General features: G+C 43.5%; 1 protein-coding gene across 2 annotated transcripts in view; it reads right to left on the bottom strand.

Annotated features, from left to right (window-relative positions):
• The window catches only part of LOC123376801 (rho GTPase-activating protein 20-like), a 94,072-nt gene that overhangs the window by 58,911 nt on the left and 11,085 nt on the right, over positions 1–24,076 (bottom strand). Inside the window, exon 1 of one of the 2 annotated variants that reach the window (XM_045029016.1) lies at positions 3,968–4,235. The exons of the other annotated variant lie outside the window; for it this stretch is intronic. Within the exon in view, the coding sequence (XP_044884951.1) occupies positions 3,968–4,048 (81 nt within the window). The 5' untranslated portion in view covers positions 4,049–4,235. Of the gene's footprint in view, positions 1–3,967; positions 4,236–24,076 lie in introns of those variants that run through there. 2 annotated transcript variants of the gene reach the window in all.

Raw genomic sequence — 24,076 nt, forward strand, 5'->3', positions numbered from 1 at the left:
GATGATACCCTCTTGTGCCATGGTGATGAGGGTACCCCTGAGAACTTGTATACATTAGAGCTCTAACCAGGGGCACCCACAGAAGGAGGGGGATTTGGCAACTTGCAAATCTCCAACTTTCATCCATGGGCAATGACTGATGTGCAGATCAGGCCATTCTTTAGGGACCATCGCTGAAAGACCACACCTACATTTTAGTTGCCAACCACTGGAATGATACCAGCTGACAAACACTGGCTGGCTGGCACAATTCTATTGCCATTTGGAGATGGTACTTCTGGAATAAAGTACTGGTGCACAGCGGGTGTGATGACTGCAAGTGAGGGTAGCACGGGAGTGAGTGAATGAGTGTAAGATTGGGGGCCGTGTGAATGCGTGTAAGTGTGTGCTAGTACAATGTGGGTGTAAATAGGAGTGGATGTTTCTGACTGTACTACAGAAGTGTACAGATTTGAATGTGTATGTAGATTTAGTAGTGTAATATCAGCATGTGGGTTCTGGAATGGTAGCATAGGTATCCATGAAGGAGTGTGTAATTGGTCTGAGTAAGTGCACTGGTGTAACGTAGGAATGTGTGCAGATGTAATGTAGGTGTTTATGAGTGTACACGTGAATTGGTGTCATGTAGGTGTCTGAAGATGACAGTACAGATGAAATCAAGGCGGCTATGGAGGCGGATGTCATATAGGTGTGCTGATATCAGATACTCTCGTGGCTGTGTCTAGGTGTGAGCGGCTGTAACATGCATAGTTGTCTGAGAACAGCAAATCAGCTAAGCAGTTTCCTTCCTTATTTCTCATACCAAGATGCAATTTGTATAGAACTAAACAATTCTACACGCAGCACAACAATCAGCGGCTAGACCCAATGCTTCCCCTAAGGAGCCTGGGGTGGAAGAGGGCTAGTTTGCTACTATGGATTTTTTTTAAAAAATGCACATATTTTAAAAAATAAGTCAGAATCCTACATAGATCATGAATAAGGGGACTCAGCATCTCTTGGCTAATTAGAGTGAATGTCCACTAGGTCTTCAGGCTGGTGGCTAAAAAAAAATTTAAAAAACACTGATGTGTTCATCATCTGATATATGTAAGCAGAAGATGCAGCCTGACTAGTGTTTGTTTAGAATAGAAGCTCTTGGCTCACGTCCATTGAAGTCCCGGTAGCAGTGTAACACATTACCACACAGGAGATTTGTGTGCAGTGCAGGGGTAGTCCCAGGACTTTCTCCTTTCCAAGGCCTGTGCAGCTAAGGCTCAATGGAGAGGGGCAGATTGGAGAAGCACTCCACATTCAAACATTGACCCCAGCCTCATGCAATTGGAAATTTCAGGAGAACCTGATGTTTTCTATACTTATTCTGGTTCTGGTCCCAGTTGGAACTCAGATACAGAGATGCTCAAAAATAACTTGAAGAAAAAGATAAGCCATATACAATTTTGTTCACCAGGAGAACTTTACAAAGCCTTTGACAACCCCTTGTATTTAGTTGCTAGAACACAGAGGAGCCAGAAGACACTGCCAGTCACTATATCTCCCATGCTGGCCGTGTTCTAAAAACAACTGAGAGATTTCATTTCTAAATGTTTGCTATGTAATTCATATTTGAATAACATGGCTCAAAGCTAAATAGCAATACCCTGAAAAAGTTGATTTCAGCAAATTAAAAGTCTTTTTTAAGAGTAAACGTGATAGGTTTTCTCTTCTCTTCTACAAGGAGCATGTGTAAATTATTGGGAGTCACTAAAAGATGCTATTACAAATTTTCTTTCAAGATCCATTTGACTGACTGTATGGACAATTAGATCTTGGAGAAATGTGTTTTGTTAGTTAGGATATAGTTCTTTTGAGAAGCTCCTTGCTGCTTTAGTGTGTCTCTCAAGTGAATCCTTTATTATCTGCAGGGCCACTGCCTGCAATATATACCCAGTCAAGCCAACAAAAACATTATGTGGGGCCAACATTACATGACATAGTGTTGTGAGGTGAGGTGGTATATCAGACCAGGCCTTTGATTTTTTTTTTTTTACAGTTTAATTATTTTTCTTGTCCACATTCCAGATGATGATGATGTATTATTTTAAAACTAATAAAGACATTACAAAAATTAACCCAGCTTTTCTTTCAATTTTAGAAAATGTTCAAGTTTTGAACAAAAGTTCTGGAAGGTTATTTTGTTTGAATCAATTTGCCCATCCCTAATCCCTAAATTCCAGAGGCAAGGAGATACACGCATTAATATTCCCTCCTACTTGCCTTTGCTGGCTAGATTTGCTGTCAGAATGATAGAGGAAAGGTGCTGCTATGGAGGATGAAAAGGTAGTTATGCCCCAATATGAAAGAGTAGGAGAAAAGATCAGTTCTGGCCTGGACACAGAGAAAAAGAGACCAGAAGTTGAACTTCAGTTCTGATGACATCCCCTCCAGCACTTTGTAACAACTATAGAAGAGACTGGCCCCAGAGAGCCCACTGCACCTAGCGCATAGTGGAACAGGACTAGGGAGGTCTCATCAGTGCTGTGCGGATACACAGGCAGGGCAGCAATGATCAATAACATTTTTAGTTCTGCAAAGCTGTCGAGTCTCAGTGCCTTGATTTTGAGCTCCCAGCCACATGGGACAAAACCGATAATCAGGCCATTGAAAATATCGCTATCACTAGGATTGCACTGCAAACAGGAAGCTGCAGAGCTCTGACATACCTCCTTAGCTCAGGATTCATAATAGGTTTAGATTAGGGTAGCCACTTTTTTGTGTTGAAATTCCCCCTCTCCCCCCGCCAAAAAAAAAAGTTTGTTATTTTTCAATGTTAAGAGATATGGCAGAGAACACAGTCCCCTCCAGCCCCAGTTGCTAGCACAAAGAGCTCTCCTTGGCTCATTGCAGCTGTCCTGCTAGCACAATAGGTGTGAAGCTTAACCTGCTATTTATGGATGGAGAACTGAATCGACCAGCATTGGAAACATTGTCATGTGATATTTATCTAGTACTTTACATCCCAAAGGATCCCAAACATTACTTACATAGGAAACACTTCACCTACCACTGAAATGCAACCACCTCTGGAGTGGAACACATCAGTTGTTTCACAATAAACAGGGACACCACAGAACAGTTTCAGAAAGGAAGAAGAAATGTGTAGCCAAATGAACCTGTAGGGGGGATTTGGGTTTGTAATAACCCAAGGCAGAATTTTGGTTATCAGGAGACCCGGGCTAATATCTTTACCAAAAATCCCAAGTGAAAAGCATAGCGTGGTGAGTTAAGCATTTCAAAGACTGTTGATGTTACTCTGAATCTAGTGGCATCTATACTTCTCCCTTTGACGCCAAATACCGGATTGTTTATATTACATAGCACTGATTAAATGATATCATGCCATCATTTGTATAGAAATAAACTACTAAGATCAGTGTGACACCAACAGAAACTGCATCTGCTCCTTTCCAGATTTTAGGGATAACTCACATTTTTTATTTTTAGCCATAAAATAGCCCAGGGGGCTGATGGAGATTCATTGTTGAATATTAGTGCACAGTGAGATGGAGTAGGGAGATATTTGTATGACCTCCTATTACAGCTTTCTAATGGAGAGAATGACAGGCAGGTTACAGGCCAGCTGAATGGCTTGAGAAGTTAATCCTACCGTGTGAGACAAAATAATACCTAACAACTTAGATGGAGGCACTGCAACTTGTGGACGCTCAGGAAAAAAGACAACAGTTTTCAGACAGATTCTAAGTGGGAATAAACATGGGCTTAGTAAACAGAAGTGGTGGAAAGTTAAGCAAATAAAGAAAACAATGAAGTGGGTAGGAGGAATGTGAAAAAGACCAAGGGATTTGCTTACTGATTCCTAGCATGGAAAGACACAGTTTCTGCAGACAAATTAAAGCACATGCCGGAGCCCCAAACACAACTCAGCTGTGCATTCATCTCCCCTTTAACATGCCAGCCTTGTACTTGCCTTCCCCCACTCCTGCATCCACACTCTTGGGTCTTCTTCGCTCTGTCCCGTGGGCAGATTAGCCTTCTGTTGAGGAGTCATCCTTCTGGCTGGGTGTTGGTCCTTCTGAGTACATGATTTATTCCCAACCTCACATGTTTGTCTATTGCCACAGTCAGAGGGGAGAGGGAAAAATCCCAAGGAGGGGGGGAGTTGTTACTGGGTCTATTTTACAAGTCCCAATTGTTGAAGTATCAGTCAGATAATCCTTGGATTCCGTTAGGTTCTGCCAGCTCCAGAGCACAGGAGCGAGTGACTAGAGCTAGTAACATTGCCTGCTTGCTTTTTCTGATCAGCTGAGAGGGGATCCAGCTAAGTTCCTCCTACTTGCACTGCCTAAATAAGGACATTGACTCACAGTTGGCTACACGGTGCTCCTTTCTGAAAGCATTTACTGCTAACAGCAATCTTGCTCTTTAACTAAAATGCTGCACAAAGTGAGCATAGAAAAGGAACCTGAACTCAAGAGTCTGAGATCACAAGGGGATCCTTCATTCTTGAAATAAGGGGCAGGAGTCCTTGCTTTGCCAAATGCAGAACCCCTTGAGGACTGAATAATATCGATTCCCAACAGAACACAACACTCCTGAGGTTCTGGTTCTGACAAAACACAGCTCTGGGCTGCTTCCTGCTTTTCTTAAAAAAAGAAACACTGCACTGCCTTGATCACTGCTGAGGCTGGGCAAGAATGACTTTCAAACAGAAAGTTTTCTTGTTTACATAGCACAGGCTTCCAATGACTTAAAAATACATGTTCGTTATTCCATCTTCCTTGCAAAGCAATGGTTTGAATTATACCCTCCATTTTATTTAGGGTCTAATCCAAAGCCCACCAAAGAAAATGGAAAAAAACTCCTCCTGGCTTCAGTGGGCTTTGGATCAGGCCTGTATGAACTCAGAAAGTTTTGCAAACCCCTCAGAAGTTGAGGAGGTTTGGGAAGGCTCAAGCAGTACCTCTTTTTCGCCTGCTGAATCCTTCTGCACATTCCAGATATTAGGAAACAACCTGGTCTTTATTAGAACAGCAAGCCCTTCCCCTAGCAAATCAGCCAGGCATTTCCCATTCTGTATTCTTTCCAGATAAACTCAAGATGTGAAAGCAGAGTGGAAAAATTCACACCACTGATGAAACCAGGAGGAATGTCACGTTTCAGGGTTGAGTGTGTGAGACAAACAAACCTTCATGTTTTCACCTCACATTTTTCTCCATGTGGCAAAAAAGTAAATAAAAAATAATAATAATAAAAAGGAAGGTAATTTACTGGGGAAAAGGCAGAATCTCTGTTGAATATGGACATTTCCACGCAGGCTAAAATCTGCCATTTGTTCCAGGGTAGAAGCTGCACATATCTTTCTTTGACAAAAACAAACAAAAAAACCCAAACCCCACACATTTTAAAGCATTAGTGGCATTGACCAAATTCTTGCCCCATAGTGCAGAATCTCAGTTTTTGTAGAATAAAAATTCACAAAGCCAGAATTGGTACCATTCGTGACTTGGTCTAGCAGCCAGTGGACAGCTATCTGCATCTGCATCACCCCAGAGTTGGCGCTAACAGATACCTTTTCTGAGCAGACTCAGCTGTGAGGCCCGGGACTGAATGGGCCAGGGATAATGAACACTGCCCCCACTCTGAGAAGTGGCCCCTCCATGTCAGGGGTGAAGTATGGTGGCATTGCCCTGCTACTGCCCATGCTGTTCCCATTCTGGGTTAGAAGACTACAGTCTATGAGGCTGTTATCCTGGTACCCGTCACCACCAACTCTAGGTTCACTTTACCTTGTCACATGTGTTTGTTGAGTCTTCTTCAAAAAGAGTTTGCAATCTAATTTAAGAGAAGGTACCATATCTTCCTCTAAGTTTGTGCAGCACCTAGCACAATGTAACCTCAATCCTGACTGCAACCTCTAAGTTCTACCACAATACTATGCAAATAAATAAATAGATAGATATGCATGGATGCACGCACTGGCCACACATTCATTCTGTAAAACACTCTATGGTGAGAGCGCTACAGAAATTCTTTTGAGAGCATAAATCCACGCAGTGATGACAGACATTCTTCCCTGGGACTATTTCCGTAATTCCTTCCCCCATGTCAATAAAAGTCATAATTACAGCACACTGCATGGATCTGAAACAACCTGCCATGGGAGAAACCCAATTTTCCACTCTTCTGTTCCTTTCATGGAGAATTTACAATCCACTGACCCTCTCCTTGAGGCTAAACATAGGTATGTGTCTTGTTTGTAACACTGTGTGAGAGAATCGACGAATGATAAACACAGTGGATCATAAAGAGCAGATCAATGGGAAGGTGAGTGCATTTAATAATGCAAATCCTTGCTTTTGGAAAGATCACAATGTGCGTCTATTGCTTTGTTCCTTGTTTTTATTAGGCAAACATTTTTGGGAAGCTGTGGCTCGGCACTGGTCTTTGCCAGACCAATGTCTTTCCAGCCTGTTTGGATGCCAAGACACACTGGCGAGGCCAGTATTGTTCCCTCTGGGTATCTACTCTTTTCTACAATTGGATATTTGACAGGAACATTGTGTCACTTGAGTAACTCACCACTTTTTTCCACCTTTCTTTAAAAAAATCAACAACAACAAAAAAACAGTGAACTCTGCACTGGTGAAAGGTGCCAGATAGACACCCTTGGAGACTGAGCCCTGGAATGGAGAAACCATCTCTGTATGTGAGAGGGTCAGTCAGTCTCCTTGGTCTATTCAGTCCTTGGCCTCTTTTGGAGCCTGCCAACAAGGAAGCCAGTTAATGCCAATTGTGTTTGTGGGCATTGTCATGAAGTGATTATTTATTAGTACTACCAAAATATAGGAGGCTGGGGTTTTCAAAAGACCCTAAGGGAGATAGGTGCCCAAATCCCATTGAAAGTCAGTGGCAGGCTAAAATCCTTAGGCACTACTTTAAAATACCAGCCTGGTTTTCTAATGTCTCCCCCCATCAATGCAGTTTCTTGGCCCCATATATGTAGCTAAGGGATATGTGTGATGTTCCCCTGGTATTATCTGGACCGGTGATCTGCTAGGTCAACCCAATCCTTGACTCGGGGAGTCAGCCTTCCCCTGCTCTGCTGTGAGAACCCCTACTCCTGGGCTGTTCACGCACAGCCTCTGGCATGTAAGCTACTCCTTGGATTGTGCAACCGAACGACACTAGCCAATACCTCGAGTCCCAGACACAACCCTAGGAACCTCCGTCTTGCAGTGTCCAGTTATGCCCTCTGGATGCTGCAAGCTTATATGAGTTTGTCAAATTAACAAAGAAATTTATATGTACCAGGCTTGTTATCTCAAGGGGAGTCTCTGACATGCTTCAAACCTAACACACTGCTTCAGGCAGAATAAACAAACAGATTTGTTAACTACAAAGATAGATTTTAAGTGATTATAAGTCAAAGCACAACAAGTCAGATTTGGTCAAATGAAATAAAAGCAAAAAGCATTCTTAACACTTTCAGTGCCCTTACATGCTTCTCACCACAGGCTGGCTGGTTGCCCTTCAGCCAGGCTCTCCCTTTGATCAGCGCTTCAGTCTCTTGGTGGTGATGTCTGTAGATGGAGGTGGGAGAGAGAGGAAGAGCATGGCAAACGTCTCTCCCTTTTATCATGTTCTTTCTTCCCTCTTGGCTTTGTCCCCCGCACTACCTCATTGCAGTTCCAAACTGTGCAAAGGAAGGGGGGTGACTCGCTCGAGAGTCCAACAGACCCTTTGTTGTTGCCAGGGCCAGTGTTCTTTGTTCCTGTGAGGCTGGGCTGGGTTTGTCCCATAGATGCCCTGATGAGGTGTGAACTGCTTCTCTGTTCTTGGAGAGTTTTTGCCTAGGCTTGCTTTAAGCCACGAGGACACATTTTCAGCCTCATAACTATATACATGAAATTACAACCTATAACATTACTAAAACATTACTATAACAACAATTACTATAATAACAATGCTCAGTACATCAAGAGCCTTCCGAAGACTCCTGACAAGACAAACTTTGCATTGGATACCACACAATCATTTTATAAGGATGAACATGGGGGTGTAGGGTGCTATGTCATTTCCATCTGACAATGGCCCAAACTCCTTGCATACCTCCTTTACCAATGCTCTCTAAAGTGGTCTCTAAGGTCCAGAGTTGCTGTCTGACAGGGCAGAGTAGTTTCATAGATTCTAAGGCCAGAAGGGACCACTGTGATCATCTAGTTTGACCTCCTGTATAGCACTGGCTATAGAATTTATCCCAAATAATTCCTTATGAAAAGGACATGAGAACTAATTGGATCCAAGTTTATTTACTTTGAAAAGTTTGTATCTCATGTGAAGTTTCCTTTTGAAAGTCTTTCATTTGCACTACAGGGAAACCTCACCTGTGTGTGGAAGTCCCCTTTTGAGTCATTAAAGATGCCACTTGAGAAAATATCTTCCAAAGAAAACAAATACCAAGGCTGGGATACTTTCACATTTCCATCACTTTGAGGGATTTCAATATTATAAAACACCCTCTAGACCTAGACTGTGTTTGAAAATAGACGAACCTGAACTATAATATACTCAGATATCTTCTAATGAAAAGCTTAATCCTTGCCAACCTCAAGCATTCAAAAATCATGGGTCAGCTCCCCCTCGCCCCCAAATCGGGAGATTTAAAAAATAATAGTACATTTTGGGTTCTTTTTATTTGCCTTCTGGTACACACTAGTCGTGTTTTCAAGCTTTTCTCCCAAACCATGGGAATTAGAAATTTACTTTTAAAATGGAAGTTGAGAGTCTCACATAAACATAGTATCATAAAAATGTAGGGCTGGAAGGAACTGCCAGATGTCATTTAGTCCAGCCCCCTGCGCTGAGGCAGGACCATGTAAACCTAGACCTTCCCTGAGAGCTGTTTGTCCAACCTGTTCTTACAAACCTCCAGTGATGGGGATTCCACAACCTCCCTTGGAAGCCTATTCCAGAGCGTTAACTATCCTTATGAAGTTTTTCTTAATATCTAACCTAAGTCTCCCTTGCTGCAGATTAAGCCCATTACTTCTTGTCCTACCTTCAGTGGACATGGAGAACAATTGATCACAGTACTCTTTATAGCAGATCTTATCATATTTGAAGACTGTTATCAGATTCCCCTATTTATCCCCAGGAACTGAGGCCTTAAGAAGAATATTAAATATAATGAGACTTGCAATAAAATCTCAAGTTAGCAACATTGGTTATCACCATAAATATTTGTATTGCAATATGTAGCCTCATTAAGTCCTGCATGGGAGCTAAGTTACACATAGTAGTAACTGTTTGCCCGTCTGGCTTTTACTTATTTTGCTGAATTTGCATGTAGTAGAATGAAAATGGATGTCTCGTGGCAAGATATGTTTTCATTAGAGCTAGGTGACAGTTTTGTTCAAAACCATTTTTTTTTAAAACAAAAATCGACCTTTTCTTTAAGGAAATATTTTAATGGAAAAATCTCCATTTTGCCTGAAATCTTTTCAGCAAAACTGCCAAACCCTTAAAAAATGTGTTTTGTGAAAACAGAAAAACAATTTTTTCACAGATTTTGGTTTCAGTTTTTCAAAAGACAGACAAAGCAAAACTACCCCATTCCCTCCCAAAATAATGGAAAATTAAAAATAAAAATCAACATATTTCAACCAGCTCTAATTTTATTATTTAATTGTTGGACAATATTTATGAATATGAAGTTCTAGGCAGTGTTTGCAATAAGGCAAACAGGAAAAACAGGCCAGATGCATTTAGGATCCAAGACAATGACAGAGTTGATTGATATGACATGGATTAATGACACCTAGGTACATGACATCCTGTGTTTTTGTGTGTGTTTGTGCAGTGCCTGGTGCAATGGATCCTCAATCCTGATAGGGGCCTCCAGGCACTCTTCTCTTTCTCTCTCTTATGCCTCTTTATTCCATATAGAACATAGGGACTTCACCACTGCCTTCCAACTTTGCCGATATCCTGCTGCAGTCTTAGTTTCTGCCTGTGTCACTTTGACAGCTTTCACTTCTGTTTCTATTGTACATTTCTATGTTATCCTTGGCCTACATCATCATCTCTTGCCCTGGGGGTTCCAGTCCAACCTCTGAGCACTACTACAATATTAATAATTAATAATAGGAACAAGTTTTGTGAATAACTGCATATATAAAATATATATAAAATTTGCATATATATACCTGCCCCTGGAAATTTTCACTACATGCATCCGACGAAGTGGGTATTCACCCACGAAAGCTCATGCTCGAAAACGTCTGTTAGTCTATAAGGTGCCACAGGACTCTTTGCTGCTTTTACAGATCCAGACTAACACGGCTACCCCTCTGATACTGTGAATAAAGTGACTTTACAACTCCCCAAGGAACTCTCCAGTTAAAATTTAAATCTCCTGCTACCTCTCTCCTAGCCTGATGGGCAGAGAATGCTCTTTTTCTAACGTTAAGTTCTTCAAGCTATCAGAGTTTGACAACAACCTTTACATTAATTATCAAGGCCCAGATCCTCAAAGGTATTTAGGCCCCTAACTCTCATTGAAATCAACGGGAGTTAAGCGCATAAATATCTTTGAGGATCTGGGCCCAAAAGCCATAGGTACAGTGTATTTACTACACCCCAATAATAGTCCTGTAGAGTTCAGTTCTTTACTATGTTACCTGACATTAATTTATGAGGGGTGGGGTACCAAGTTTACCATTGTCTTGCAGATTAACGAAAGAGTCTCAGCTCCCTGACGGCCTGTTCTCATAAACATCCACCCAAAGAAGCCTCCTAGAAAAGCTCACAAATTATGGTTTTACATGTCCAGGTTGACGATACTCATGGTAGAGGGTTCAGAAATAGAACAGCATTTTCTCAGAGAAGTTTGTTTTATAGTGTCAAAGCAGCTGTGTTTAGAATCAAATATGAGGAAAGGAAACAGATGAATCATGTGAAGGGCTAGAGTACAAAGGCTGGGGCACAACTGCTTCAGAGTGGAACTGGTGCCATGGAATTTAGGGAGGTTATTTCTGCCTGGATTGTCTTTGCTCGTGACTTTGTTGATGCAGTCCATCATCTGCCTGTCTTTCTGAATCACTCCACAATGTTTTTTCATGCTGTGTCCACCCGAAATATGAACACTTAAAAAACATTTTTTTAAAGATACGAGTGCTCCAAGCCAGCCATATTGGCTTCAAGCCTGGATATTACATGGAGGAATTTTCAGTCTTGGAAACCTGACAGCATCTATGGTCCCCAGGCCCTTGGTGTCTTTCAAAGGGACATTAAATGTCAGTGCTCAGTTGAAACTGCCTGTTCGTGAAAGCTCAAAACCAACTCATTCAAATTGTCTTTTTCCATACAAGTTTTTACAGAGTCCTGCAAAAATGACTTGGAAATTGTTTAACTTTCTGTCTCATTAGGACATTAAAACAAATTGTCTGATGATGCCTATTCCAAAGACACACACCGTGTAGTGTCAGATTGAAGGCAGCTGATATTAATATGCTTCCACCCTCTGGGCCTTGCTATACTACAAATACAGTCAGCCAAAGGACCTAGTTACAACACAGTTCTCCGCTCTACTGGTTACAGCACTGTTGCGAGTTGTCACCTAGATTGGACCGAACCATGTTCTGTAGCCAGGATAAAACCTTGGACGTTTACCTTGATTACGGAACACAATTGAGATCCTATTTACTCTATAGATTAGAATAATTTTGTAATGGGATATCGAGACAACACTGTTGTAACCAGGTCTTCTTGACCCAGTTGTGTTTGCAGTGTAGCTGTGTCCTCTATTTGATACGAGTGACTCAATAGCAGACTGATGAATGCTGAACAAAGGAGGGTTGCTTGGCAGGTATATGTATTTTTATTCATGAATTAAGTTGTGTAGCCATTATTTGCCTGCATGAAGAATGTATTTCAATCGATTCTACCAATGTAAATGATAATTTGACCAGTTTCAATAAGGTCCCTACTGTGCCAAGGAGTCAAATACTGTAGCTATCCCTACTGTCCCTTTATGGAAGCCTTTAAGACTAATAATTGCATTTTCCATTTTGCAGGCTAAGGTAGGAGACAACTCTTATTATTATTTACTGTTTGTATTGTGCTGTTACTGCCCAGAAGTTCCAGTCAGGTGTGAGCACACATAGGGGTCAGACAGCAATGTTTCCCTCCATTTATGGCATTTCACCACTAGCTTAGCTTCACTTTCACAACTAGCTAGCTCCACTTGGTGGGATTTTTGCCTGCTCCTGAACCCTGAAGTAATAGGTTATTCCTGGAGGCAGGAAACTGGATTAGATAGACTACGGACCTGAGCTGGGGTAGACTTCTCTATCTTCCTATGCCTTAAATTCATCCAATACACTGGATCTGATCTTTGACACCTAGAGGTTCACAACACTGCATCCTTCCTGGTCAATGCTGCTTATAGAATATAGCGACTTGGTGACTGTGGCTGAATCTGATTCTCTAGCTAAATGTCCAGTCGGTTTCTGCTACAGAAATAATACATCCTATATGCATTGTATAATCTGCTGGAGGAAACACGATATAAATCAAGTAGAACACACTAGCATCCTGTTTGCCTGGTTGTTCTCTGAGGCAGAGCTGAACTCAGGCCAAAGACTATAGGGATTTCTCTGAGTCTAACATCTCTTAAGGTCACTAAAGTCATCGCAAGGCAGTATCTTTCCCTATGGCAAACATTCCCTTTGCTTTCCTTCCTCACTCCAAAGAGCCAGTTTTTCTTGCCAGAGTTTGTAATCTCTGAACCAGCATTCTAGTTACATATTTTCCATGCAGTTTTCAGTAACTGATTTTTCTTAGGGTACGTCTACACTACCCGCCAGATCGGTGGGTAGCGATCGATCTATCGGGGATCGATTTATCGCGTGTAGTGTAGACACGATAAATCGATCTCCAATCGCTCTTCCGTCGACTGCTGAACTCCAGCTCGGTGAGAGGCGGAAGCAAAGTCGACGGGGGAGCGGCGGCCATCGATCCCGCACTGCAAGGACGCAAAGTAAGCGATTCTAAGTCAATCTAAGATACGTCGACTTCAGCTAAGCTATTCTCGTAGTTGAAGTTGCATATCTTAGATCGATCCTCCCCCCAGTGTAGACCAGGCCTTAGTCTTGATCTGTGACCTCAAACCACATTGTCACAGAGATGAGCATGCTGCCATAGAAGAGGTTTGCTGTGAGCTCATAAAGTATATAAGTATGCATGCATTTTGCCATGTGTATGGGGGTATGTGTGTGTCTGTGAAAGCATACATGTGCAATCATGTTCTTGGGCTAACCGTCAGGCGGCTTCACTCTTTATGATGGGGCCAGGAAGAAGGTGCAGCACAAGACTATATCAAACAATCTGAAATGTACACATATCCTGGCAGATCCAACTAACAAATGTAAGATAGTGGGCATACGGCTGGGGTTCTGAAGTACAGTATGGGCACAATATAAAGCTGGGAGGGCTGGAATACTGTGATTGACAAGTGAGTGTATTGCAGAGGCCAATGAGAAGGATGCTAAATGCACATAGCACTTGGTGCAGACAGGCTGGTAAACACAAAAAGAATCAAAGCACAAATAGCAATAGCCTCCCTCCCTGCTTCTCTGGTCATCATACCAAAGAACATCATAGAGGGTTACACATATAGTCCATGGCCATCATGGGGGGGGGCGAGGGGGGGAGAATGTATGTTTTCAGTATTAAATGCAACCCCTCTATCCCCCTCCCCATACAAACAACCCATCCACAATGATTATGGTGTTCAAATTGTACATATAAAACAATGACGACAAAAAAATCAGACTGCAAAACAAAAACAACCACCTTATTATGTCTGAGTTGCATATGCTGTTCAATGTAAGGGCTTGTCTACATTTGGGAAAATGCCTCAGTAGCTGGTGTGCACTAGCTTTTCTGCACCAACTCCCCGAGTGAACACTTGCCGGATCGGCGGGTAGTGATCGATCTATCGGGGATCGATTTATTGTGTGTAGTGTAGTGTAGTTAAATCAATCCCCGATCGCTCTCCCATTGACTGCTGAACTCCAGCTTGGTGAGATGCGGAAGCAAAGTCGACAGGGGAGCGGTGGCTGTCGATCCCGCGCTGCGAGGCCTGATCTACACTGTGGAGGGATCGATCTAAGATATGCAACTTCAGCTACGAGAATAGCGTAGCTGAAGTTGATGTATCTTAGATCAACTTAGAATCACTTATTTCGCATCCTCGTGGCGCGGAATGGACGGCCGCCGCTCCCCCGTCAACTTTGCTTCCGCCTCTCACCGAGCTGGAGTTCAGCAGTCAATGGGAGAGCAATCGGGGATTGATTTATCGTGTCTACACTACATGCAATAAATCGATCCCCGATTGATTGATCGCTACCCACTGATCTGGCAGGTAGTGTAGATGTACCCTAAGTGATTCTATGTCGATCTAAGATGCGTCGACTTCAGTTATACTATTCTCATAGCTGAAGTTGCGTATCTTAGATCGATTCCCACCCACCCCCCCGGTATAGACCAGGCCTTATTCCACCTTTGTGAACACCTTTGTGAACATTAGCTTAATGTGCTTTGGAAATGTACTAAGAAGTGTTCGGAGGAGCTAGTGTGCTTTAAATTCAGACAATAGCTTACTGTGCACTAACATCCCCATGTAGACAAGCCCTAATATAGTAAGCTACACAGTTAACCAGGCAAACAGGATTAGAAAATACTACATGGGCACTATGTGGCCAAATTAGTGTGGATTTTGGGACCTTGACTTTTGCACTTCCAGCCTTTTTGTGACTAACTGCAGTGTCAGTGCAGGGTTAGGCCCCAATTCAGCAAAGCATTTAAACATGTGCTTAGCTTTAAGCATGTCTGTAGTTCCTGTCCCACTGAAATCAAAGGGATTACTCATGTGCCAGCCCCTGTTCATTGTATTCCAGACGCTAACCTTGCGAATGGTTTCCCCATCTGTAAAATGGGGATAATGATGCTTTTTCTTCTTTGTGAAGTGCTTTGAGATCTACTGATGAAAAATGTTACACAAGAACTAGTTATTATTAAATGAGAAGGATTTGGACCAGGTTTCAAAGTTTAAATGACTGATTCCCCAGTTCCTTGCAGCTTGTGTCATCATTTACATCTGTGCCAAGTGAGTGTAAAAATGCCATCAGATCAGAATACTTGTGTTTTACAACCCACTTGGCACAGGTGCGAATGAGGATGCAAGGAACTGGGGAATCAGGTCCTACATCTGAGAGGTGAATGGAATAGAGGAAGACTATATTCACCCCATACGTATATCCTGATAATACATTATACCATTATCTGCCATATGTTAATTGCTCCAAGGTTGTGTGTGTATAACATGTTAGTATAAATTAATAAACAAAATGATTAGAGGGAAATCAGATGTGTGACTGCTGTGTTTTCCCAGTGCAAGCACATACTTTTCTAAGCACGAGTGAACCCGAAGTGTGCTTACTCCCAGACTTTGTTCTTGGACCATGTGTAATGTCAGGGCACTTGTTATCCACATTGCTGAGTGTCATCCCATAGGTAAGATGAAGGTGGGTTTTACAAACAATGGGTGGACACTGTCTGGTCCTTCTGCCTGCACAGCCCGGCTGGGAAGGAATCACAGTGACACCCGCTGTTCTAGCCTTCCTGAAGCAGGTGGGGGTTGGATCCATGGCTCCACTTCCTTGCACGCTGGTCTGACTGCTAGGGCTGGCACAGGCAGAAACAAAGGGGGCGGCAGCAGCAGCTGCATGGTGTCTGTCCCCCCAGTGTCACCAGAGGCATTTCAAAGGCAGCTGGAGTGTCTCAAGCCCCAGCTGCTAATGAGATGCCCCTCTAGAGCGCCCCCAACTCATGCTAAAAACTCACCTCAATTTTTATTTGGCTGTTTGAACATCTCATCAGCCAATGCTGCTGCCTCCTGAGGGCTCCCCACATGCCCTTATTGGTTCCAGATAGGTCTCAATGACTGGCCATCAATGGGAAAGTATGTGCTTTTGAGAGTACTTTTACTACATCAGGACACAGCCCATACGCCCTGGGTTGTCCCCATTGGCAGTTCCCCACCGCTGCCTCCTAAACATAATTTAGCATTTATATTGAGAAAGAAAAAGTGACAACTGCATCCTTTGGGCACCCTGGGAGTGATTGATCGAGGTTCATGAAAATGAGTTAGCTCATGTATTGTGCACCAGAAACGTGAAGCAGGTGTGGCTTAGAAAGCTCCCTCGGGGATCGACCTGCTTTCTTTGTAGGTCCTGCTGGGACTGACTCAGAGCAGCCAGCAATGAAGAGCAGGTGGCTGGGAGGAACGAAGGGTCAAAAAAATCATGAATTCCTTTCTCCCTTCAAACCTTTGTCCATTTCTAGGATCAAACTCTCCTGAGACTCTGAACATCCCCCAACCCCTGGCTGGTCATTTTCATGCAATTGCAGATTCTGGCCAGCATAGGCCAGAACTAATACCATGATAATCTCTCAATATTTCTGGTTGAATTGGCAGGCTTAATAGGTTTCCATTAATCATCCACAAGGCTGGGTTCTGCTAAGCATTGAATCTTTCTAGGTTCACCCTTTCCTACAGCTGCCCCCATTTATGTTCAGTTAGAGATGGGTCCACTCTCTACTGGATTTTGAACCTCAAAGTTTGGGTGTATTTGGATTTTGTTCAGCCATTACAGAGAGAGGGGTTGGCTGTGAAATAAAGATCTGAGTTTGAATTTCAACTTCCCAAAGTTTGGGGATGTTTGTAAGCTGGGGTTTAGGGTAAGGACCATACCTTCTATGACCACAACTTCCACAGGTATCCTTGAGGGGACAGTAACCCCTCACCCTGTCAACAGGGCATAATAGGGTCCCCATCCTGAATGGGATCTGTGGATGCTTCTCTAATATAAATACTAAGCAACAATATCGGTAGGAAAGGCCATTTCTGTCTGAGATGTCTTAAAGGAGAAAATAACCATTTCATTTCATGGTCTATTTGTCTCTGACACGGCCGTGGGCAGAACTCAAGAGCAGTCACCGTTTAGGGCACAAATGTCTAGCTTCAGGAATTTATTGTGGGCTTCCCTACTTTGTGCGGAGGATGCAATACTGGTGCACATAGCATAAGAGCCACAAAGGGTGGGCCAAGAAAAGGGAGTGTGGCTTAGACAGAAGCATGAAATGGCAGCAGAACGGGAGAGCAGCAGAAGCCATGACCAAAGTAGAACTGGTGTCTCAAGTTGTACTGATGGCCTGTGACCCCGGACCCACCTCATCTTCCTCCCAAAAGTGCAATTGTATGTGAAAATGTTTATCTAGTTGCGAAACAAGCTGAAAATAGCATAACACTTCCCTTCCTCATGCTATATCAGGCCTTCCCTGTGGACAGCCTCAGAATGGCCTTGCCTAAAAGGACATTAGCATGCGAGAGCAACTGACACAGGCAGGGCAGACAACTCAATTGGTGGCAGCAGGGCTTTCCCTGGAGCCCTTCCAATCCCAGCTGGCTTTTGTTCACCTCCATCTAAAACCTGGTGGGCCAGCCATGCAGATGGTCTTCCCCAGAGCTTCAGGGAGGGGCCATGATGGAGCTGGGCCCCTCCCTCCATAGACCTGTGGGCATTCAAGCAGGTTTTCTGATCCTTTCATCCCCTCGCCTGCGAGAAATGGGGGGTAAGCTTTCTAACAGCGAGCTGCAGTGGCAGTATAACAACATTGCTGTGGGATACTTGCTGTTGCCCTTTGCATGTTTATTCTGTGACACTTTCCTGATTTTTATGACGTGAACCTTTTAAGGTGAGGAATTATTTGCTGGGGAAATGGACGGGTTGCAGTGATGGCTTCCTAGATCCTGTGTGACACAGGAAAGCTTCCTTCTTCCATGACTCTGCTGTGAGGGTTTTGACAGGTTTCTAATGAAAGAGTGATTAATACATGATTCATAACCCTGATTCGTGACACCTTTTGTGCTGGGAAGCAGGACGTTTGCATTCCCAGCACACCTGCGTTTTAGGGGAGCTGTGATTTTCTTGCATCATTTATTTTGCTAGATGCCTTTTGCATCGTCACCTTGGTTGGGATGTTCTCTCTTCCTCTGTTTTATTCATCTGTCATGTCAGTATCTACCCTATCTTCCACCACACTCTAATCTAATCTGTCTGCCTGCCTATGTGAACAGCTGACTGACTATCATTTAGCAAGACCAGCCTGGTAAGTGCTTCGGGAACTGTGGGCAAAATTAGCCACTGCCAGCGGGGAAAGGAAATCTGCAAACTGGACTGGCTGGCACAAAAACAGTTATTTCCCAAACTAAGAAAGTCTCATTGTTGCACTAAGGGCGGGGCAGGCAGGAGGGGATGCGTGCGTGAGTGCAGAAATGTGCTGTCTTTCACGTTATCGAGGTCAGAGCTGCAATAAGTCTCTGCACTGACACAGATGAAGAACTCAAGTGCACACAAGCCCGAACATAACTAACTAGACTGGCTGGTCACTTCCTCTTCTAGGACAAGAGAGGCAGGGTGCCTCCTGGAAGCCTCAGCAGTCTCCCTCCTGAATCTAAGAGCTTCACATCCATAATTCCTCTGCTGGGGACACCTACTCGAATCACAAACATCCCAAGATTAAAGTCTTGCTGGGACTGCCCCTGAAAAGTGAGAGAAATCCTTCACTATTATTCAAAGATCCAGATCCAGTCATATGCCCAGGTTTCTCATAGCCCTCTGCTGAGGCTGCTCTTGGACCTAAAAACCTTCTCAGCTGGCTTGATTGAATCTGGCTAGTGGAAATGGTATAGGGGAACAAACTGTGTTTTGTGCACAAGTATGTAATCAGGGAGTCAAATCCTAGCCTTATTTACTTCTATACAACTCCTTTGAAATCAATTGGACAGTAATAGAGTAACTGAGGTCAGAATTTGGACCAACATGTATATAAACAACCCTTACCAGACGGTCTGTTTCACATGGGCCTCTGCTTTTAATGTGAATTATGTTTGTTTCAGACACAGGGGCAGATTCAGCTGCTTTGGTGATGTAGTGCATCCATAAACCTGATTTAACGGGCATACTGGGATTCTTATTTGAGATTACACATTATTCTATTACACCAGATTTTATTTTATAAAATAAAATCACATGTAATAGTAATTGCTACAGGATTCAGACTAAAGTCATGTGAGTTACTTGGGGCCAGGTTCTGCTTTTGATGAAACCAGTGTAAATCAAGTATAACTTGATTTAAATGGAGTTGCTCTGGAAAACAGAGGGAGCAGAAGGAGTTACTAGTGTAAACTGGTATAACAAAAATAATTCAGGTCCTGATTCTGCTCTCATTTTAATCAGAAATAATTCTACTAGGTCAATGGAGTTACTTGTACCAGTTTTCATAAAAGTGGAGAACTGAACTCAGCAACTCCACATGTAAGATATTTGTGGATGCCCATGTCTCTTTTTTATCGTAAGAGTAAGGGATGAAAAATTAGATTTCTTTCCGTGACCTGTCCCAAACTCCTCCTGTATAACTCTGCAATTACTCCATTTACACAGATCCTGAAGCAACAAAGTCATTGTATTGATTTACTCCATAAGAGATGGAGAAAAATTAGTGTAAAAGGAATGATGCAGTTCCAATGAATAAAATGGGACAAACTCAGCTCTGCCCTGAGCTGAGATGCAACTGTACAGAGTTTAGAGAAGTTGTGATTTCTTACAGCAGGGTGAATGTGACCCAGAGTAACAGAAGTGGAAACTAACGATCAACAGTTTAGTGGTTAAAAAAAAAAAAAGGAGGTGCATAAGCTAACCTATATAGTCCCCATAGAAGTGGGTACACTCCCTTTATCTGCATTTACCTTCCACTACACTATTGCTGCTGTTGTACTCCAGTGGGGGATCTGACCACACGAGTCACACCCGCCCACAAGGTAGCTGCATTGAACAGCATGTTATAGGCTGACAGGCCAAAATTTGTCAACTAGTTAACATTATTTTATAGAGAATGAGTTGTTCATAACCCACACCTTGTCAGCATTCCTGAACTGGGTAATGAATGGCTCCAAACACTAAAATATTCAAATATATGTTTGGACACAGTCTTCGTCAGGGGAGTGTGTGTGATGTCTGTTTGTGCACCCATTTGTGATGCATGGTGTGTTATCTATTGTGACAAAGTTCCTCCTCTACCTTGGTGGGTCCTGCGCTTATTGGTGGATTTGCTCACCTCACAGATTCACCCTATGGGTCAGGAAACAGCCCAGAGACCTTCTTCTCTGGTAGAAGCCACAGTCCAGGTCAATTCTTCCTGTATTTGATCAGGAGTTGGCAGGTTTTGGGGGAACCCAGGCCCACCTTCTACTCCGGGTGCCAGCCCAGGGCCCTGTGGACTGCAGCTATCTAAAGTGCCTCCTGGTACAGTTGCGTGATAGCTACAGCTCCCTGGGCTACTTCCCCATGGCCTCCTCCAAACACCTTCTTTGTCCTCACCACCAGACCTTCCTCCTGATGTCGGATAACGCTTATACTTCTCAGCCCTCCAGCAGTATGCCTACTCACTCTCACCTTCTTGCACGCCTCTTGCTCCCAGTTCCTCTCACGCACTTCCTCTCCTCTGGCGCCCTTTGGCCTGACTGGAGTGAGCCCTTTTATAGCATCAGAGGGGCCTTAATTAGAGTCAGGTGCTTAACAGCCTCACCTGACTCTTAGCAGGTTAATTGGAGTCAGGTGTTCTCATTAGCCTGGAGCAGCCCCTGCTCTGGTCACTCAGGGAACAGAAAACTGCTTATCCAGTGGTCAGTTCATCTCCCTTCTACTACTCTGCTGTTCCCAACTGGCCTGGGTCTATCACAGTATGTTCAGATTTTCTGGCCCACTTAAAATATCTTTGGCTGGAGGCAGCTCTGTGAGTTTGAAGCAAGTCCAACACACCTCTGATGTCACTTTTGCCATTAGGTCACCATTTAGGCAAAATGTACAAGACCTTTGAACATGTTGTTTTAACATTTTTTCTCTTATTTGATCCTGCTCCAGGCCAATTAGACTCCACCAAAGGAAGAAAAAACCCTCTGCTAACCTGGATTATAACAGCTGGGCACACAAATCGCATTCAGGGTCTTCTGAGATGGAGTGTCATCACTGGAGTGTGAGTTCTAGAAGGGTTCAACACCCACTGAAATTAATGGAAGACACTGCTGCCCACCTAAATTCTGGTGAGGAGCCTGGTCGGAGGGTGGGGGTGGGGGGGAAATCAGTGGAATACTTTATTCAGACAAAGTGTAACAAGTCACCAGGCAGCTGATTTTCCCTCTACAGGATACAAACAACACATCAGGCCTGAGGTTTCTCTCTCTTCATTCTAATTGGATTCTACCTACTAACATTTTTATACCACACTTGAAGCATGGTGAGAAAGACCCTGATTTAGAGATGGATCCAGTCCAAAAGCCCAGATTTCAACACCCTGAAAGCTTTGAGGAAGTGCGGATCTGAGTCCAAGCTGTGTACCTTGGGCTCATTTCAGATTCAACTCATCTTCTTTGAAACCAGAGGGAGAGAAGCACAAACCCACAAAGGGTTAAAGTAATATGGAAAAGAATGGCCAGTGTCATGTTATGATGATGCAGGAAACATTGTTTTCTCCGTGATAAAAAGGAAACTTTGAATAAATTTGATAAAACCTTTTACATTAAAGAGAGAGATACCAGCTGGCAGATTTATATTTTTATTTTCTTTTAACACTCCTCAAACCACCTTTAACACTGCCTCCAGAGAGCTTTCCAAAGATGCAATGTTTGTTTGTTTGAAGGGAAAGCCAGTACTGGCTGAACTCTGTCACCCTCCCTCGCCTGGATCAAAATGATTTTTCTGCTTCAGAGGATGATGCCAAATTCACATGCACTGTTAATTGGTAAATAATATTGTGACCCAAAAGCTCTCAGCTAGAAGACACAACATGAGAGTGGGGTATCTCATTAGTCAGCATGGCGCATCTATTCCCTCCCTCTCTTACCCTTCCCCACGATCGTCTCCCATCCTCCCCTCCACAAATACACATACGTGTCTCCCTCACACAACCCCCTGCCTTTCACACAGACACACACACACCCATCTCCTACTCTCACACATACGTACCCCTCCCTCTCTCTAGAGCATATGCAAAGAAAGGAATTTCCTTTGATTGTCCATACAATCATTGTAAGCCCCACCCATCTCCCGTTTATTTGTTACAACAACACGTTGAGTAGCCCTGCTGAGGGGCACCCCATTGATAGCCCTAAAGAACAAGTCTTCTGATTTCCAAACTGTGGACCATGGACTTTTCTACCACTCCAGAGAATGAAACATGCTCAGAATGGCACAGTGAGGGATTGAGGTGTTGGTAGGGTCTCTGCCTTGCCAGGGGTCTGCAGATTGAAAGTCTCTCTTTATCCCCAGGCAGGTATAGCACAGTCAGCAGCAAGAAAAGCTTCTCCCAGTTAGGGTGACCAGACAGCAAATGTGAAAAATCAGGATGGGGGTGGGGGGTAACAGGAGCCTATATAAGAAAAAGACCCAAATATCAGGACTGTCCCTATAAAATCAGGACATCTGGCCACCCTACTCCCAGTCACCCACGACCTCCTGACAATGACCTCCTCTGTGAGCTAAAGGGACCATGCGTGAGGGTGAGGAGTTCACTCTCCCTGGAGCACACATTTGTCACTCTCAACAAAAGGGTCCAGGGAGGCAGTAAGCACTGACTGTGGTGACTGTAAACTGCTCCAAGCCCACCAACTCATTTCACGTAGGCCACCAAATGGAAACCAAGATCCTCAGCCGGTGTACGTAGGTCAATAGAGCTACAGCAATTTACACCACTGAGGATCTGACCTAGAATGTCCTTTTAAAAAGCATGTACTTTGGGATGAAAGCCACTCTGCAGAAAGTTGTTCTCAGATCATTATGATGTGACACTCTCGGGTCATCATGATGGGACACACCATCTCTAGGTTCCGATGCTCTCAAATCATTGTGAGACTACACATTTTCTTAAGTAAATTCTCTTTCCTCTCTGAAAAGAAAGTTCCACAGTGCATACTGTTTTCCTAAACTGTTAGGAAGCAGTGTAGCAGTGTTTACTACAACTTTCTCTGAACAGTTCTAGGACAGTGGTGTCAAAACAGTTCTTCCCTGGAAACTAGAGCAGAACTATTGCTAGTTTTCTCTGAGTTCTATTTGATCTCCCCCAGTATTGGTCCCAATGACAGCTAAACTCAGAAGAAGTCATTATGTAGATGGTAGCAATGCCTACAGGCTCCAACCAAGAATGGGGCCCCATTGTGCTAGGTGCTGTACAAACATATAGTGAGAGACTGTGCCTGCCCCCAAGAGCTTACAGACTAGATTGGCAATGCAGAGGGAGGGTGGTGAGGGAAAGAGAAGCACACAGAGGTGGAGTGGTTTGCCCAAGATCACACACCAGGTCAGTGACAGGACTGCGGCTAGAACCCACTTCTCCTGACTCTCAGTCCCATGCCTGCTCCCCTGAGGCATACTGTGTAAGAGTGCAGATGGGTTGAAGAAGGAGCAGAATCTCAAGGCTGAGACATGTCTTTACCTTGCCACCCTCCTCTTCTCTCTCTCTCTCTCTCTCTTCTGGTCTAACTGTTTAAACAACCAGGATTACGTTTACAAATGTATTTAGGTACCTAAAGATGCAGAGAGGCCGGGCTTTAGAAGAGTAACTAAACAAGTTAGGCACCTAAACCCAACTGAAATTTAATGGGATTCAGGCACTGAACTCAGGAACATTATGAATCCCTCTAGGTGCATATCTACATCGTTAGGTGCCTAAATAGCTTTGTGAAACGGGCTCCTTGTGTTCTCTGTCTCGCTCAGTATTGTTGATGGAAACAAAGTGAAAACAAGGTTATTGCTGTTTCCCATGTGGCTGTGCTCTAGGGAAGCTCTGTTCAGAAAAATAAAGCTAAACCTTTGTTCCAAATTCACACTAAAGCCAAAACTTTGAGATTCAACAAAGTTTGTTTTGGGACTCAGGACAAGGGGTCCTGCTCTAGTCC

This window comes from Mauremys mutica, chromosome 9, assembly GCF_020497125.1.
Source record: "Mauremys mutica isolate MM-2020 ecotype Southern chromosome 9, ASM2049712v1, whole genome shotgun sequence".
In the NCBI taxonomy this organism is placed as follows: domain Eukaryota; kingdom Metazoa; phylum Chordata; order Testudines; family Geoemydidae; genus Mauremys; species Mauremys mutica.